The sequence below is a fragment of the Sorex fumeus genome, unplaced genomic scaffold (genome assembly GCF_029834395.1).
Source record: "Sorex fumeus unplaced genomic scaffold, SorFum_2.1 ptg000035l, whole genome shotgun sequence".
Classification (NCBI taxonomy): domain Eukaryota; kingdom Metazoa; phylum Chordata; class Mammalia; order Eulipotyphla; family Soricidae; genus Sorex; species Sorex fumeus.
Genome location: NW_026606092.1, coordinates 25,630,091 through 25,648,508, shown reverse-complemented (window position 1 = coordinate 25,648,508; position 18,418 = coordinate 25,630,091). Strand labels below are relative to the sequence as shown.

Sequence of the window (18,418 nt, the reverse complement as noted above, 5' to 3'; positions counted from 1 at the left end):
CAACTGCATCATTGTAAAAAAAAAAAAACATTTACAGAGGTATGTTTTTACCCCTCTCAGTAATCTTTCTGTTTAACAAAGAGAGATACATATTGATAGACTAGTATCAATATTTAAACTAAAATTATATCATATTATAATTTAATCATACTATTCATTAATATGGAATTTTCCTACATTATGCTGCTCAGTCACTGTCACTGTCACTGTCCTCCTGTTGTTCATTGATTTGCTGGAGCGGGCCAAGTAATGTCTCCATTGTGACACTTATTATTGTGTTTGGCATATCGAATATGTCATGGGTATCTTGCCAGTCTTTGCTATGTGGTAGATACTCTCAGTAGCTTGCTGGGCTCTCCAAGAGGGTAGAGGAATCGAACTCTGGTCAGCCATGTTGGCTGCATGCAAGGCAAATGCCCTACTCACTGTGATATCACTCCAGCCCATGTTGCTCTGTACTAATAATAATTGTTAATATACTGAATTCTTTAAAAATTTAAACAAACAAGTTACCAAAAATTAATTTTATATTGATTTAAATTTATTTTTGCATGTACAACTGTATAAACATATATTCTCATGTATAACAAAAATTTACACATATTCTGGTGCTGGAAAGAGAATACAATTGATAGGGTGTTTGTTTTGCTCACATAGCTGATCTGACTTTAATACCTGGTACCCAATATGCCCTGTGAAGCCTGACCAGGAATGTTTCTGAGAGTACAGAGTTAGAGTACACCCTGAACACATAGCCAGGTGTGGCCCCAAAACAAAACAAAATGTTTACATATTCTGTAACTTTATTAGGTTATAATAATATCTGATTTTTGAGAGATATATACAATTCACATACTATATATTCTGTTAATTAGACTATAATACTGAAAATATCAGAATTCACTGAATTTCAATAACTGATATCAGTTCATATATCTTTATTAATAGACCATCTAAAATATAGTAGCTATATAAAAATAGTCATATATGGAGCTGGAGATAAAGTGCAGTGGGCAGGATTCTTTTTTTGCATGCAACTGACCCAGATTCTATCTCTGGAACCTTATATGTTGCACCAAGCCTGCAAGAAGTGATTGCCTGAATATAGAGACTGGAATAAGACTTGAGCACCAGTGAATTGTGGCCAAAAATTTATAAATATGTGTGTGTGTGTGCACCAAGGTTTGTATATGTCTATATATGTATATATGCACTAACATAAAAACAGTCTTATAATGTGCCTTACCTCTTAGAAAATAAAATTACGAAGAAAAAATATGTAATTATATGGCTAGCATGACACAAAGGTGTGAGAAACATAAATTTAAAAGCAATACCTTCTTTTATTTTATTTATATAGGTCTTAGGTAATATTTTCCAAGCCACTTCTGCTTGAGATCAAAATACATAGTTGGGAATAAATTAATGTTGGTGCACTTTTTAAAATCTCTATTAATAATTTGGGATTAGAGAAGTAAACTATTAATTAGAAGATTAACATTTGAAAGGAGATAATAAAATAGGTTTCATTTTTTCTGACACTTGTAGCCCTAAATGAGGTCACAAAGCTTTTTGCTATAAATTAAATGTATCTTCTCAGTTTACTCCAATAATTTCAAATATATCTGAACAAGAAACCATATTTGAACAGAGAGCCCTTACATTTTAGACTGATTTGGACATAAGTATGGCTATTCCGTGATCATCTATACAACATATGTTCACTATACACAGATCGCAAACTGACAAATGTACATTTAAAAATCTACAATGGATCTTTTTTTTAATTACTGTTTCATGAACAGGAATGTAAATATCTGAAAATGAATAGACATTTTGTAACCAATTTTTTTTATATCTTATAGTCACAAAAATGATTTAACATATAGCCATAAGTTTAAGTCTTAAGGTATAAGTAATAAAAGTAATAATATTTTCTACATATGGGTATTTTATTATGTGTTAGTACTAAGGAAAAGAATTATGATATTTATTTTATATGTAATTCATTAACATAAATTATAATCTTATAAGCACGGTATGTATGGTATTAGATAAAATTAAATAACATCTGAAAATATAAGAAGTAGAATATTCTCTCTATCTCTCTCTAGGGGCGTGGATACAGAGGTAGTGGGCCACACTGAAATATATTCAGGGCTTACTCCTGGGAATGAGTTCAGGAATCATTCCTGACAATGCCAAAGGTGTCAAGTATAGAACTGGGGTTACTTACATGTAAGGCAAATACTTTAGCCCTGAACTATCTCTCTTCTAGTCCAGAAATAGGATATTCTTTAAATATATCATTGTGATAAAATATACCTGAATAGAATCTTATGAAGTAAAACACAAGTACATTTTGAATAATTGAAATTAAAAGGTAGTCAAAAGTAGGCACGATTTACAATCCTATTATTTTAGGCTTATATATATTATTTTATATTTTTGTCAATGTCTACTACTAATTCTTTCCACATAGTACTGTATATTTTGAAATAGATTTTATGTTTGCATGCATTTGTGCACACTATTATATACTGTATTTTGAGGTAACCAAATATATTTGATGAAAATTGAGTGTAACAGTAAGACAATGACTTTTTCCATACATGACAATGGTTTATTTATGACTCAAGTTCCTTTTTTTCCTAGAAAAAATCAACAGCACCAATACAGCTCTTATTAAAATAAACATGTAGTTTTCCTCTTTTCCAGAGTCAATTGCAAACTTACTAAGAATAAAGCATTTACTTTCATAGCTTTTAAAAGAAATCAATCCAGAGTTTATAATATTTGGCATGAATCCTGGCTCATTGTATGTGCTTCTTTATAGCTTTGTGAAAAAGAAGCAAATTAACTATCAGTTTTTTATTCTTAAGAGAGAAAAAATAGCATTGCCAAATAATCGCTTATCATTTCAGTAGAGAGACAGCAGACAATGCATGAAAGTTACCGAAAGCAAAGAATGAAAAAGCTAATGTGTTCCACTTAGGCCATCTAATGATTCACATGTAGGTCATTTGTCATTTTACATAAAAACTAGTAGACAATTTCCTGATCCTATTCATATGGATGGGCTCTCCTTGAAGAGCTCTAATGGAGTCAAAATATTTTAGTCTAAAGGAAGGTTTTCTCTCTCACTCTCATACACAGACAAGCAAACACCTAGATACACTGCAACAGCACTGTCATTGACAGACAACATGTGAAAAATGAAAGAAAAAATTGTAAGACAAAGTAAAATATTGTTTATCCAAATATTATATAAAATTACACAATACTAGATATAAATATAGAAATACATATTGGTCGGGTGTATTGTTCAAGGGTCTGCATCAAATGCTTTGCATGTGGGATCTCTAGGTTTTATCCTTGGCACCACATGTCCCCAAACACTGCCAGGTTACCCAAAACAAAAAAATAAACGTTGCTGAATTATTAGAAATATCCATTCTCATAGAAAATAAACTTCCCAATTACCAGGTTTTAAAAATAATTTTCATTACCAAAGAGATTATGCATGTGGCAGATTTGTGTTCATTCCCCTGTACTACATATGGTAGACTGAGAAAATAGCTAGAAGAAAACCCTAAGCAGAAATAAGAGTAGCCACATAAAGAACCCTTGAATAATAAAAAAAAAGTTTTATATCCATAACTTATTTGTATTTGAAGATCATTAAATACCAGAAACTAAATTATTTTCAATATTATAATATGTGTTGGAGCGATACCACAGCAGGTATGGCATTTGCCTTGCATGCGGCTAACCCGGATTTGATTCCTCCGCCCCTCTCGGAGTGTTCGGCAAGCTACCAAGAGTATCTCGCCCATACAGCAGAGCCTGGCAAGCTGGCCGTAATGTATTCGATATGCCAAAAACAGTAACAAGTCTCACAATTTTTGTGAGACGTGACTGGTGCCCACTCGAACAAATCGATGAACAGTGGGAGGACAGGATAGTGATAGTGATTATAACATATGCATATAGTGTTATATGCATATAGTGTTATATGCTTATAGTTATTATACAGCTGTTTTTGTATGGTAAGTATTGAAGCAGTCAGTGCCATTGTAATCATGAGTAGAATAAGATGCAGAAGTTTTTGCAAAGCAGGTAAAACAAAAATGGGATCTCTGCATCCAGAAAGATTGTGAGAATAAAGCATCTTAAGGGGAGGATTCAGTTAAACACATCCTCAAGACATGGAAACCATATCCAGATTGATATGGGAAAGGCCAACACACCTAGAAGAGAATATCAGTACCCTGAATTTGTGTGGGGAGATGCCCATCATTTCAGAGAAACATCTAGCATCAAGCACTTGCCATAATCAATAAACATCAGATGCTGTTCTGTGACTGCAAACATGTGTGGCAGCTCATCAAATAAGCACTTGTCTAGGGAGATGACTCAAAGGACTGGAGCGCATGCTTCGCATACAGGATGGTCAGGTTTGATTCCTGACACTGCTTGGTTTCCTAAGCAGTACCAGGGGTCATTCCTGAGCATCTAAGTACAGCTGGCTATTGCTGAATAGCAAAGCAAGACAAAAACAATGAATAAAAATGTGGTCATATGTCTGGCTCTGCAGGAGAACTGCCAGTTTAGAAAATAACTGCCACGTTGAGGATCTGGACAGTAGGGGGTTTCAGGATCATCAGAAACTTAAAATCAGGATGCAGCTCACCAGAAATAAGAAGATCAGAGACAAATAGCCAAACCTAAACTAGGAAGTATGAGGGAAGATGCCATCACTGAGTAGTACAAGTTTTAGCACAAGTGTAGATCAAACTAATCACTCAATGTAGACCAAAGAAATCCCACAGATGACCAGGTAAATAATACAGGGATGAGGCATTTGCCTTGCACACAGCTAATGCTGATGTGATAACTAGCAGCCATATGGGCATTACCAGGAGTGATCCCTGAGGACAGATTCTGGAGTCAGCTCTATGGGTGCAGATGTTCTCCCACAACCCCCCCCCCCCCAAAAAAAAAATAAAACCTCACATTTTCCCCAAGACAATAAGTGGGGAGAAATAATTTTCCTTTTCTCATCTACTCACATGTAGGTTTATAAACCCACTGTATGAATATCTTAGAAAGATAATATGATGCAAAGTGTTCAAAAGCTTCCCTTAAATCATGTGTCACCTCTATACATGTACCCATAAATAAACAACCACACAACACTCTCTAACAGTACCACTCAGCAGGAGGGAAACACTTGATGATGGTAATTATTTTCTTGCTAATCAAAATGTATTACATAAATCTATATCTTATATAGAAGACAATGATCAAAAACATTAAATAGAAATAGTAATCAATTACATGTATGTGCACATTATTCCTTAACACAGAACTTTGTACATCACCTTTTTCTGAAAATGAAAACTCAGAACTTTATCCTAAATATTATCTTAAAAATCATAGCACTAACATTTGCTAACTGCTACTCTAAACATAAGTTAATACAATTTTCAGAAATAAATTTGAGTGCTGTGAGTTATTTTCCTATAATTACAGTCATTCATATTAAAGCTAATTCCTTCTTCAAGATAAAGTCAGGTTTTCTATAATTTAACCTGATCTTGACTGTTGGCTTAACAGAATTCTGTCTCTAAATGTTGTCAGCTACGCTTGGAAAGGACTTGTGTGCAAAGTGATAATCAAAGAACGTAAGTAAAGGACTGAGACTTTGTGTTGAATTGGAGTAGGTTGTTTACAATGTTTGTGGTTATTTGGAAATGAATGTGTATTAATTTTATAACAGCTACAAATTACCTCCAGTAAGGAAAAGTGAATCTTATTGATATACTGGAATATTGGAATTGTCGAGCTTCAAATTATCATGAAAATATAATACTGTTTATATAAACTTTTAAAGAACTGTAGACAATGAGAATTTATTAAATAAAGCATACTTATAATGTAAAGTTAAAAAGAAAATGTAAATGATATGTAATCTCTTTAGCACAAAGGAAGGAAGCAAAGAGGATAGATAGAAGCAGGCTTTAAGTTGTTCTCATAGAGCTGTGGATGTTATTTATATTTAGGTCATATATCAAAATTTATTCATGATCACGATCATCCTGTTGTTTGTCAATTGCCTCAAGCAGGCACCAGTAACATCTTCTTTACCCTAGCCCTGAGACTTTAAAAAGTGCCATATTCAAGGTTCTTTCAGGGTTAGGAGAATGAAACCCATCATTGTTACTGTTATTTGGCATATTGGGTACACCACGGGGAGTTTGCCAGACTCTGCCATGTGGGTAGGTTACACTTAGTAGCCTGCCAGGTTGTCCAAAGTAAGAATGAGATAATAAGATGTCTCACGGCCGTGAATGCTAAAACCACTCTCCACACGCATGAAGGTGCCAGCAGAAGAACAAAGGCATGCGGGTCCCGGGTCTGAGTTCTCCAAGCCTGCTCGGATAGGGGCTAAGCATCCTCCACCCAGATCCTCCATCTTCCAGTAGGCAGGGGTCACACCCACCAACTGCCCCCAGCACCGTGTAATCCCATCAATGGCCAAGACCCAGAGACTATAAAAACCAGCTCTCAGAAGAGAACAGCACAGAATCTCCTGCCCCCATGCCTGGCTGTCCTCTCCAGGGCCCTTTGGAGGGGGCAGGTTGAGTTTCTTTCCCTGCCCCGAGCACAGCTCCAACAGTCGAAGACCTCCAGAACCAGCCACAACCATGCCGAGACCACTCTCCACATGCATGTAGGTACCGGCAGAAGAACAAAGGCGTGCGGGTCCTGGGACTGAGATCAAAATTTATTAAGGCACATTTATACTTTTATATAAGATTTTTGTATAATATAATTTTTTTCTATACTTTCTATACAAGTTGTTATATTTGTAATTGCATCTAATATGACATTTCTTTAACATAAAAAATTTACTTTTTCATTGCATGAGAGGGCTGGAACAATAGCACAGCGGTAGGGCGTTTGCCTTACACGTGGCCAACATGGCCGACCTGAGTTCGATTCCTCCGCCCCTCTCGGAAAGCCGGCAAGCTACCGAGATTATCTCGTCCACACAGCAGAGCCCGGCAAGCTCCCCGTGACGTATTCGATATGCCAGACACAGTAACAACAAGTCTTATGATGGAGACGTTACTGGGCCCCCTTGAGCAAATCAATGGACAACAGGAGGACCGACTCTGACTCCATTGATTGAGAAGCTAGATTCAGATTTTCTACATTTAACATAAAAGAATAAGAGTTCTATAGTTTTGGCCTAAATATGTTCATTGTTATTTCAGGGGGAAAATGTTAGATTGTGGAATTCAGGAAGGCAACTCAAGTTCCTCTCAAAACCTTAGCAAGATTATCACTAGCACATTCATTAAATATGAATTAAATATTAATTGTCAAGCAGCATAATGTGCTGAAGAACAAGCATAAAACCGAGACCGTTCTAAAGCTATGCATGTCACTGAATCTTGCAAGAAAGTTTCTCTTTGATGATAGAATTCTCAAGAAAATGATTATGGCAGAAGTAAATAGGAAACTGGAGGGTGAGTTCAGAGATGGTTTGGAGTTCCAGGTAATAAAAGAGATCAGAAATGCTTCAAAGGGATCTATAGAACTGAGCATTTAACCTATAAACCTGGCCACAAATATGTAATAGAAAGATAGATTCTGACATAATCTGGTAAGAATCATACTGTGGAAGCGCCTTCTTTTATAAAGGTTATCCCATTTTTTAAATATATATATATTTATATATATAGTTAAAGAAAATTTGAGAGGAAATTTTGAGTACATTTTCTAAAATTGTTTTAGCTGGGTTTGCCTACTGATTTCGGGCAGGCATTTAAATCTGGCATCTGGCCAATACAACCATGCATAGTTTACAAAGACCTTCTAAGAGTAGTGCACTGGCTAATAAAAGTGTGTATTTATGCATCTTAAATGTCTTAGCACAGATCAAATAAAGAGTGAATATCTTCAAGCAGATATAAATAACTTTATAATAATAACTTAACAATACACACAAAAAACTCCAAAGTCACAACTATCAAAACATCCCTCTGGGAAAGGTAGTCTTTAAATTTTTATTTACACAGAAATACAGCTAAGAGACATCTTAAAATTTATTTATGATTTTAAGTTCAAATGCGTTGAATGTAATTTTTATAGATGCATAAATTTAGCTCTCTCTAATGCTAGATATAATTATGTAAGAAATGATGTAGTTAATTCATGAATCTAAATCTCAAAAGGCTAGATTATTGAACATGAATTTCTAAATCATATTCGTTTTACATCTATTGAAGGTGGGTTTTATGGGCATTTTAAATTCTAGATTAGCATTAAATCTTTATCTGTATTAAATATTAGTTATTAAACTGACAATTGCCAATAAGATTTCAATAAATACTGGGTTAAATTAAATAAATGTGGTATTTTGATAAATATGAAAGTATTCTGGAAGGCAGCAATTCTGACTACTGAAAGGTATTTGGTCATTGTCACTGTCCACATTGTCACTGTCCTCTCGTTGTTCATCGATTTGCTCGAGCGGGCCCAGTAAAGTCTCCATTGGAGACTTTTGTTGTTACTGTATTTGGCATATTGAATACATCATGGGTAGCTTGCCAGGCTCTGCCATGTGGGCAAGATACTCTCGGTAGCTTGCCGGGCTCTCTGAGAGGGGCGGAGGAATTGAATTTGGGTCGGCCATGTTGGCTGCGTGCAAGGCAAACGCCCTACTGCTGTGCAAATATATTTTAAAATGTACATGTTAATGATGTAATTATTATCTTTATTTTTTAATTTATTTATTTATTTATTTATTTATTGAATCACTGTGGGAAAGGTTACAAAGCTTTCAGGTTTAGGTCTCAGTCATGCAAATATCAAACACATTTCCCTTTACCAATACTTATTTTTTACCATGAAGAAACCCAATAAAACCCCACCTCCCACCCCTCCCAGTCCCTGTGAGGCAGATGAATTCTAGTTAACACTCTGTCTGCTTTGATTAGATTCATTGTTTCAATAAAAGATTCACCATTATTATTTAGAGTTTACCCCCCCCCCCCAAATCAGACATGCTGAAAAAGCATTGTGAAGTGATTTGCTTTCTACAGCTGGGTTCAAGAATTAAATGTTGGTTTTGGATTTCTGCTATTTTACCTATTGACCCTGGAAGTATTTCTACTGAAAGTCAGATAGTTAAGAAATTGGTTTCTGTGTTCTGGAGTCGTGGCCGTGCTGGAGAGCCGCTCGTGGGGGGCAACTGGTGGCTTCGGTAGGGCGTGAAGGACGGACCGGAACACCCCCCTTCCCATGAGGTTTTAGTCGCCCCCACACCCCCGGCTCATACCTGCTGTCCACAAGGCTCCCATGCGGCCGCCATCTTTCTTTCCAGAGAAGAGAGGGCGAATGGGGCAACACCCTTTCCCCTCCGGCAGACTTGATGGCCTGGATTAATGCATAGTCCGTTCACTTTTCTGCTCCAAGCTGCTGGGTTCTGCATTAAGTCCTTGTGCTTCTGGGTCTGTGGCCATGCTGGAGAGCCGCTAGTGGGGGACAACTGGTGGCTTCGGTAGGGCGTGAAGGACGGACCGGAACACCCCCCTTCCCATGAGGTTTTAGTCGCCCCCACACCCCCAGCTCATACTTGCTGTCCACAAGGCTCCCATGCAGCCGCCATCTTTCTTTCCAGAGAGGAGAGGGCAAATGAGGCAACACCCTTTCCCCTCCGGACAGAAATGATGGCCTGGATTAACGCATAGTCCTTTCACTTTTCTGCTCCAAGCTACCGGGTTCTGCATTAAGTCCTTGTGCTTCTTGGGCCGTGGCTGTGCTGGAGAGCCGCTCGCAGGGGGCAACTAGTGACCTCGGTAGGGCGTGAAGGACGGACCGGAACGCCCCCCTTCCCATGAGGTTTTAGTCGCCCCCACATCCCCGGCTCATACCTGCTGTCCACAAGGCTCCCATGTGGCCGCCATCTTTCTTTCCAGAGGGAGGAGGGCGGAAGAGAGCAACACCCTTTCCCCTCGGGCAGACTTGATGGCCTGGATTAACGCAGAGTCCCTTCACTTTTCTGCTCCAAGCTGCTGGGTTCTGCATTAAGTCCTTGTGTTTCTGGGGCTGTGGCCGTGCTCCAAACTTAACTCTGATTTTCAGGGAGAAAGGTTGGGTGGTTTACTTCCCATTGATCACTTTGTATATAGAGAGATGTCTATATACATCTCTCTATGGTTTGGAGGAAAAGTCCTAGTTCCCACATACTCGAGCTGTGCTTGTAGAGGCTTCTGGTCACCGGGGTTCCATCTGGGGGAGGCGGGATGCGGTACCTACCCCATCTGGGACTTCCCAGTGATCTCGGCTCTTTTTGGAACCTGGTTTTTTTCCTCCGGGATCTGTGGTTCCCGTCCTCCTTGTGGCCCTTCTCTTTGGCTGTATGCTGTAAAGATGGCGCTGTAATTATTATCTTTAATATGTGACTTTTGGGTTTCTGAGAAGTTACTCTTTTGGGTCTCAAAAAACTTTAGTTTATTGTCCCTTTATCTCTTCTTCTACTGTTATTTTTATTTAGACAATTGAAAGCAAAAAAAGAAATGAATCCATTTGAGATGGGTCAAGGCACAAGAAGTTACAATTCTAGAACTATATAATAGACAGAAATCAATTAAATATAAAACCATAATGCACATATTGGTGTTGTAAAAAGATAAGGTTTGGTAAAATCTTGAAAACACTATTTACTCCGAGATTTAGCATTGGTCAAAGAAAGAATAGAAGGTAACTTATACAAATGGGTTACATATCAAAATATTGTAACAGAGAAAAGGTAATGTCTCAAAAGCACCTCCTGTAAATCTATTCTATACTCTGTTAGTTGTGAGGACATTAGAAGATTTGAAATAGTGAAACACATCTCGTATTCTCAGCAGAATCTAATCTCACTCACAAAGAAACAAAAATAATAAGACGTTGTAATTTCAGGTAATTTTTAAAGTAGTCTTGTAACTTTTCCCCAATTAATGAAAAAACAAAAAATGAAATAAGGTGTTCGTCTAATTAACATAATTCCATGGGTTTCTGTATTCATTGAAAACTGAAGAAATAGAAAAGTGGTGACCTTATGGCCCTTTCAAAAACAAGAAGGGTATGGCTGTGTGTGGCTGTAAATTGGGGAACACATGTCTGGCATCTACAATGTCACAATTTTAAACATAGGCACAACAGTCCCACTTCCTTAACAGCACAACTGGTTATGGACTCTGTGTTTCCAGCACTGCTACCCTAAGGCACCACAGTACTGGAGTTCTGGCTCTGAGCATTTTATCTTCAGACAAAAAGAACCAACTGATTTTCAAAAAGGCTACTACAGTCGGTATTCCCAACAACCGTGAATGAGACTCCCTTTCTCCCTGCATCTGCGCCAGCACTGGTTGTTCTTATTCTTTTTGATGTGTGCCAAACTCAGTGGTGCATGGTGGTATCTCATTGTTGATTTGAATCTCCCTGATGATTAGTGATGTAGAGTGTTTTTTCATATGACTGTGGCCAATTGGATTTCTTCTTTGAGAAAGTGTCTATTCACTCCTCTACATTTTTTGATGGAGTTGGAGGTTTTATTCCTATAAAGTTCTACCAGTGCCTTAAATATCTCAGATATTAACCCCTTATCAGATGGTATTGCATAAATTATGTGTTCTTATTCTATGTGCTATCTCTGTATCTTGATCACTGTTTCTTTTGAGGTGCAGAAGCTCCTTAGTTTAATGTAGTCACAATATTTGTTTCCACTTGCTTGGTCAGTGGTGTTTCATCTTTAAAGATGCCTTTAGCTTCAATGTCATAGAGGGTTCTGCCTATGTTTTCCTACATGTACCTAATGAATTCAGGTCTGATATTGAAGACTTTAATCCATTTCAATCTGGCTTTTGTACCTGGCATTAGAAAGACGTCTGAGTTCATTTTTTTGCTTGTAGCTATCCAATTTCCCATTATCACATGTTGAACAGACTTTCTTTGCTCCACTTCACATCTTTACTTATTTGTCAAAAATTAAGTGATCATATATTTGAAGGTCTGTGTCAGGATATTCTAATCTATTCCATTGGTCCGCAGGTCTATCTCTATTCCAATACATGCTTTTCTAATTGTGATCTCTTCACAGTACAGTTTGAAGTTGGGGAAGATAATGCCTCGCATCGTCTTTGACCCAAGGATTGCTTTAGATATTTGTGGAGTTTTATGAATTTTGTTAATGTTTGTCTATTTCTTTGGAAAAGTTATGCTATCTTTATAGGGACTGCATTGAATCTGCATAATGGAGAGTATTACCATTTCGACGACATTGATCCTTCCAATCCATGAACAGAGGATGGATCTTCATTTACTAAGGCAATCTTCTTTTATTCCCTGAAGGACTGTTTTGTTCTCAAAACAACTCGAAATTGAGTTTCCATATGACCCAACAATACCACTTCTGGGACTATATTTGGGGCAGGCGCGGGGGGGGGGAGCTCAAAAAAAAACACACAGCAGAAATGACATATGCATTTTAGGTTCATTACAGCACTGTTCACAATAGCCAGAATCTAGAAACAACCAGAGTACCCAGAACAGATGACTGGTGAAAGAAACTATGGTACATCTACATAATGGAATACTTTACAGCTGTTAGAACAACTGAAGTCATGAAATTTGCTTATGAATGAATGGAAATGGAGATTATCATGGGAAGAGAAATAAGTCAGGAGGAGAAGGAGAGATCTAGAATGATTGCACTCATTTGTGATATATATATATATATATATATATATATATATATGCAGCCCTTTCTCACTGCTCCATGAAGAAGACTTTTGTATGAAGAAGATGGTGGTCAGATCTCGTTTGGAATTTTGGGACAACAAGGACATCAGTCAGGAAAAACTGTTTAAGACGTTTAAGAAGAGAACTCCCAGAATGACCACCAACTGGGAGCTCTTTGGAACTATTGCAGAAACATGGGAAGATGCCATTGTTGATGACACGATGAAGAATACAATGGACTGGTACAGCAACTTCATGATTGTGCGAGGAACACCGAGGTAGAGAAAACCAAAGACGCCTGTCTTCAAAAATTCTCGAGCTTATCCACCAATGTGGCTTGGTGCGAGCCTTGAGCAACCACAAGCTAACGTCCGAGCTCACAAAGCAGTGCAGAGAAGCGATAAAGGAAGACCTTTATCTCTTTAGAGAAAAGAGCAGCAGTGCAGGCCGATGTGGCAGAAGCCAGGAAAAGCATTTGCAACGCCTGCCTGTTCTTCGCCAACTACAAGAACAAGATAACTACCCTCCGATGTCCTGATGGATCTATCACATCTTCCAGAAGGGCAATGGAGAAGATTGTTCATGACTTCTACTAGGATCTCTTCAATACTTCATACTCAGTACATCGGGATTCTCTGTGAGCTGTATTATGGATTCACTACCAGGATCTCACCATTCTAAAAGAAAGTGATCATCGAAATCAAGATAAGGGTTTAATAGGGTGATACCATTTCACCAAAAATTTTCAGTGTCACCCTTGAGAATGTCATGTGATAACTGAAATGGGAAGAAATGGGAGTGAAGATAGATGGTCGGCAACTACACCACCTCTGCTTCACTGATGACATTATTCTAATAACACCAAATATTAGCCAAGTGACACAAATGCTGGCCGACTTCGACAATGAGTGTGGAAAGTTTGAACTACTGCTGAATCTCATAAGGGCAATGTTTATGAGAAGTGAACTCGTTCCTGACGTTCCATTCTCTCTCAATGGAACAAACATCTCTGAATGCAGCAGTTATGTGTACCTAGGTCGAGAAGTCAACATGATGAATGACCTCACACCTGTCCACGATCGAGAATCAGGGATGCTGTCTCATTTGCCAAGGCATTGAAAATCAGATGGGCTGGACACATAATACAATTTGGAGATGACCTCTAGACAAGAGCCATTACCTACTGAATTCTACAGGACATCAAATATCGCATGACCACCCCCCTATGAGATGGTCATACTTCTTCGTCAAGACCCTGAATGAGCGGTTTGAGGCTCTTTTTGTTCCTGGAGTGAGCAGATGCCATTGGGTTACACTAGCATGCGACAAAGACAAATGGGTACATTACTGACACTCACTCGAGAAAATCGATGATAATGGGATGTCAAGTGATCAAGTAATCAAGTGATTGTCTGGTGTCTGTGTGTGTGTGTTTGTGAGTGTCTTTGTGTGTGTGTATGCGTGTGTGTGTTTGTGTGTAATGGGTCACTAGCATATTGGTGGAGGGAAGCTAAGCAGATATCTATCACTGACATATTGTAAACCATGGTTCAGCAATAAAACTGAATGAAACCAGTACATTTTGTAGATCAAGTGAACCAGAATATAATGCATAACACTAGAGTGGGTTAAAGGGAAATCAAATGGTACTACTTTATCTTTCTTCCTTTTTTATATGTATGTATAGTTGTATATATTTAAGTCTCAAACTTAAAGCAAGCAATACTTGTGGCAGAAGACATGCTATATAACCCAATAATGGAAATCAGTCAACAATTTGTCTCTTATATAGAAAGAATGTTTATTAATCTATACTGTGTCTACAGAACTTTTAAGCAATTCTTTGCTTTTAAATGACCCTGAATTCACGTTTCAGTTCTGCCTTTTGCAGTGGTGCTATGCTAACCCTTCTTGAGGCACAGTTTTCTTGATAATAATGTAGCACTGTAGCACTGTTCTTTCATTGTTCATTGATTTGCTTGAGTGGGTCCAGTAACGTCTCCATTGTGAGGGCAGTAACAACAATAATAATGTAGAAAAAAATAAAGATATTAAATGAGTTACTAAATTATTTAAAACATTTATTGTATTATATGGTAAACAAGGATCATTAAACAGTATTATTATAAGAACCTGCACTCCTGGCCAGATAGGCAAATGGAAATAGCCTAAAAACCTTTGTGACTGACAGTTACCAATTTCTCCATTAATATATTAAAAAACACACCCTAATGTCATTTCTTTGTCACTGTCTATACACAAAATGTATGACTCAATATGATCACTGTATGATTCAAACTGCACATACTAAGAGTTTATACATCAAAATAAGCAGAAGTTTCCCTCAAAAACCCTAAAAATTTGTATATAGTACCATTTCCCTATTTTTCCGCTTAGGGGACATTTTCATAACTTATAGTCTTGGTCATTTAGTAGCAGAATTTGTTCATCTGTCCTTGTTGATAGAACTCTTCTTTTCTATTCAGCTGTTCCTAGGATTTGGAGATGATATAGTACTGTGATAAGCTACGTTAGTTGCATACTCAAAATATAGACGATATTTTGAAAGCCACTAAAGGAAAAACGATTGTTGGTGATTATTATACATCTCATTCATGGATGTTTATTACACTTAATTTAAAAAACTGAAAAACTTTTATTGTCTTCACAACTCCAATATATGTTATTAAGAATTTATGAAATCTACTAAATGTATTTAACACAATTTTATGTGAGGCTACAAGGTTGATTTTTTAGTTAGAATAAATTTTGCCTTTGCTAATCAAAAAACAGCCTAAATATTCTATTTCTTCTCCAATGTCATGATCTTTTGTATTCACCTAGAATGTCACCACAGCTAATGTTTAATAAGTACTGATAGATTGATGGCAGAGTCTTCTGCCCCTGCGCATGGCTGTCCTCACTGGGGTCCCTTGGAGGGAGGGAGGTTTAGTTTCTCCCTGCCCCCCCCCCCCAGCAGAGCCGTCGAAGACCTGCAGAACCAGCCACAGCCATGCTGAGACCACTCTCCACATGCCTGGGTAAGCCTTATGCATAAAGGAACTGGCAGAGGAACACAGGCTGCCGGTACTGGGGCTGAGATTGCCAAGCCTGCTCGGATTGGAACTGGGCCTTCTCCACCCAGATCCCCCATATTCCAGTAGGTAGGCGTCAAACCCACCAGCTGCCACCAGGGCCAGGTTGGTCCCATCAATGGTCAAGACGCAGGGACTATAAAATCCAGCTCCCGGAAGAGCGCAGCCACATTCATGGCCGAGGGTCATTTTATTATCTCATTTTTTCCTTTGGAGAACCCAGTTGGTTACCAAAAGTATCCTGCCCACACGGCAGAGTCTGGCAAACTTCCCATGTCATACTCAATATGCCAAATACCAGTAACAATGATGGGTCTCATTCTCCTAACCCTGAAAGAGCATTGAATATGACTCTTTTAAAATTTCAGGGCTAGGAAGAAGGAGACATTACTGGTGTCTGCTCAAGGCAATCGACGAACAACAGGATGATCATGATGGTGATCGTGATAGATCGATGCTAATGAAACAACTAAGCTTCATTAAAATCTCACTGGCATTATTTTCAAGAAAGAATCAAATACATTAAACAAAATCCATATGTTCTCCACTTATTAAAATAGTTAAGGGCTAATTATCATAAACAAAATTATTTTTTGTCGTTGTTGTTTTGGGTCACACTTGGCAGTGCTCTGGGTCTACTCCTTGCTCTGAGCTCAGTGATTTTTACTAGTGGAACTCAGAGATCTTATATGGTTGCAGGGATTAAACCCTGTTGGGCTACATGCAAAACAAGTGTCCTCACAACCTACACTGCTCTCAGACCCCTAATTAAATTTATTTTAAAAGAAAATATTGTCTCAGAAACAATGCTGACTTGAGTGATGCTGTCATCTACTGAAACAGTACTGAAGCTTTTATTATCTCTGCCATTTTTATCATATTTTTAACTGAACAATATTCACTGGATGAATAGAAAAACTAAGTCTTTAGACAGAAAAGTGAGGTAAAGAGCAATATGAAAATAACTGCAATAACTTTTTCATTAAACACTAATTTCAATTGTCAGAGATGATGATTCTGTCTTACCTATTTATGTCTTTTCAAGATCATTTTGACTTGTATAAGCAATTCTTGTTTTTTCATCTTACCTCCATGTTTCTTACAAAATAACTAATCAAAGTTTGTTATGACAATGTGAACACCGAGACAAAACTTTAAGACTTCAGTTTCATTCTAGCAGAGATCAAACCCATTTCACTGTGGCCATTTCTCATGATGTCACAAATGCAGGTGGCAAGATGCACGGTAAGAAGTAACTTACCACAGTTGGCCTCATCTGATCCATCTGCACAGTCCGGATCCTCATCACAAACCCACAGCTTGGAAATGCAATGTTTGGTAGTCTTACATTGGAAATAGTCTGGAGAACAGCTGTTTTCAGCTTAAAAGAAAATTTATCTATTAAAATGTAGCCTGGGATAAGAATAAAATTTTTCTTAAAAATAACTAAACAAATATTAATAAAAATCAATTGAACATGTATTTCGTTCCATTAATAAGGCCCTGAATGGGAAAAGTTTCTAACTTTCACATACCTCTATTATAGTACTCATGCCTTTTACATTCATTGTAAAATACCAAAAAAAAATTGCGATGATATTTGATAAATTTCCAAATTCACAAAACAATCCAATGTTAATTATATGATTTAAAACTAATTTTAAAATCAAAGATTTCAGAGTCTTTCAAATTATTTTGCTGAAAAAGAAATTTAGGATTTTTAGAAATGTATTTTTTATAAACTGATAAATGGATAAACTCAAAAAGTATTAGTGAAAGAAGGAAAAACAATAGTTATAAAAAAAATCTGTAGTTTTTGTTGAGCTTTTGAAGGAAGAGGCAAATATCAAACTCAAACTATAAACTGCATCACAAATCCTAGTCAGTTTAATGGATCAGTTTCCAGAATGTCTCACCATAAACAACTGGTACAGACTTTATTCTGAATGCACCATCTTAATCAAATTGCTGGATGGCTGCACATTATTTACTGATAAAATTTTTAAGGGAATAAAATAAAACTTCAGCAAGACAGAAATGTTGATAGCAGATTTGTTGAAATTCTGCAACTTGACGGGTGCTCAATCATTCAGAATGTGGTGTGTAGTGTGTTAATGTCTGTGTACGTGTGTGGGTGCATGTGCCTGCCTAGATGTATGTATGCGTATGTGGGGAGTAAATAGTTTTGCATTCTATTTAAAATAGGAGGTGGAAAGAAGAACTGGACATAACTAAAGATATTCCTATATATGATTCTTTCTTTAAAAATTGTATCGATAACATACATTATATCAAATATGGTTTTGTTGCTTTTCAATTTATTTTCTATTTTTTAAATGTGTATAGATTTGTATGTAGAGTTGTCAGATTAGTCTCCACGTTTGCTACATCTGCGATTAAACTCATAGTCCCATGCTTACCCGAAGTAATTTTTAAACTACCGAGAGAGCGACCTTCACACCTCTTTCTGGGGGATCCCGAACAGTGCACTGCCTAAATCACCTTGGTATACATGAAAGCTA

The 18,418-nt window shown here is 37.3% G+C and overlaps 1 protein-coding gene across 1 annotated transcript in view; it reads right to left on the bottom strand.

The window, feature by feature from the left end:
• LRP1B (LDL receptor related protein 1B) overlaps positions 1-18,418 on the bottom strand; it is a 1,985,988-nt gene that overhangs the window by 210,858 nt on the left and 1,756,712 nt on the right. The window contains exon 66 of the mRNA XM_056117551.1: positions 17,158-17,277. Coding sequence (XP_055973526.1) covers positions 17,158-17,277 — 120 coding nt within the window. The remainder of the gene's footprint in view (positions 1-17,157; positions 17,278-18,418) is intronic.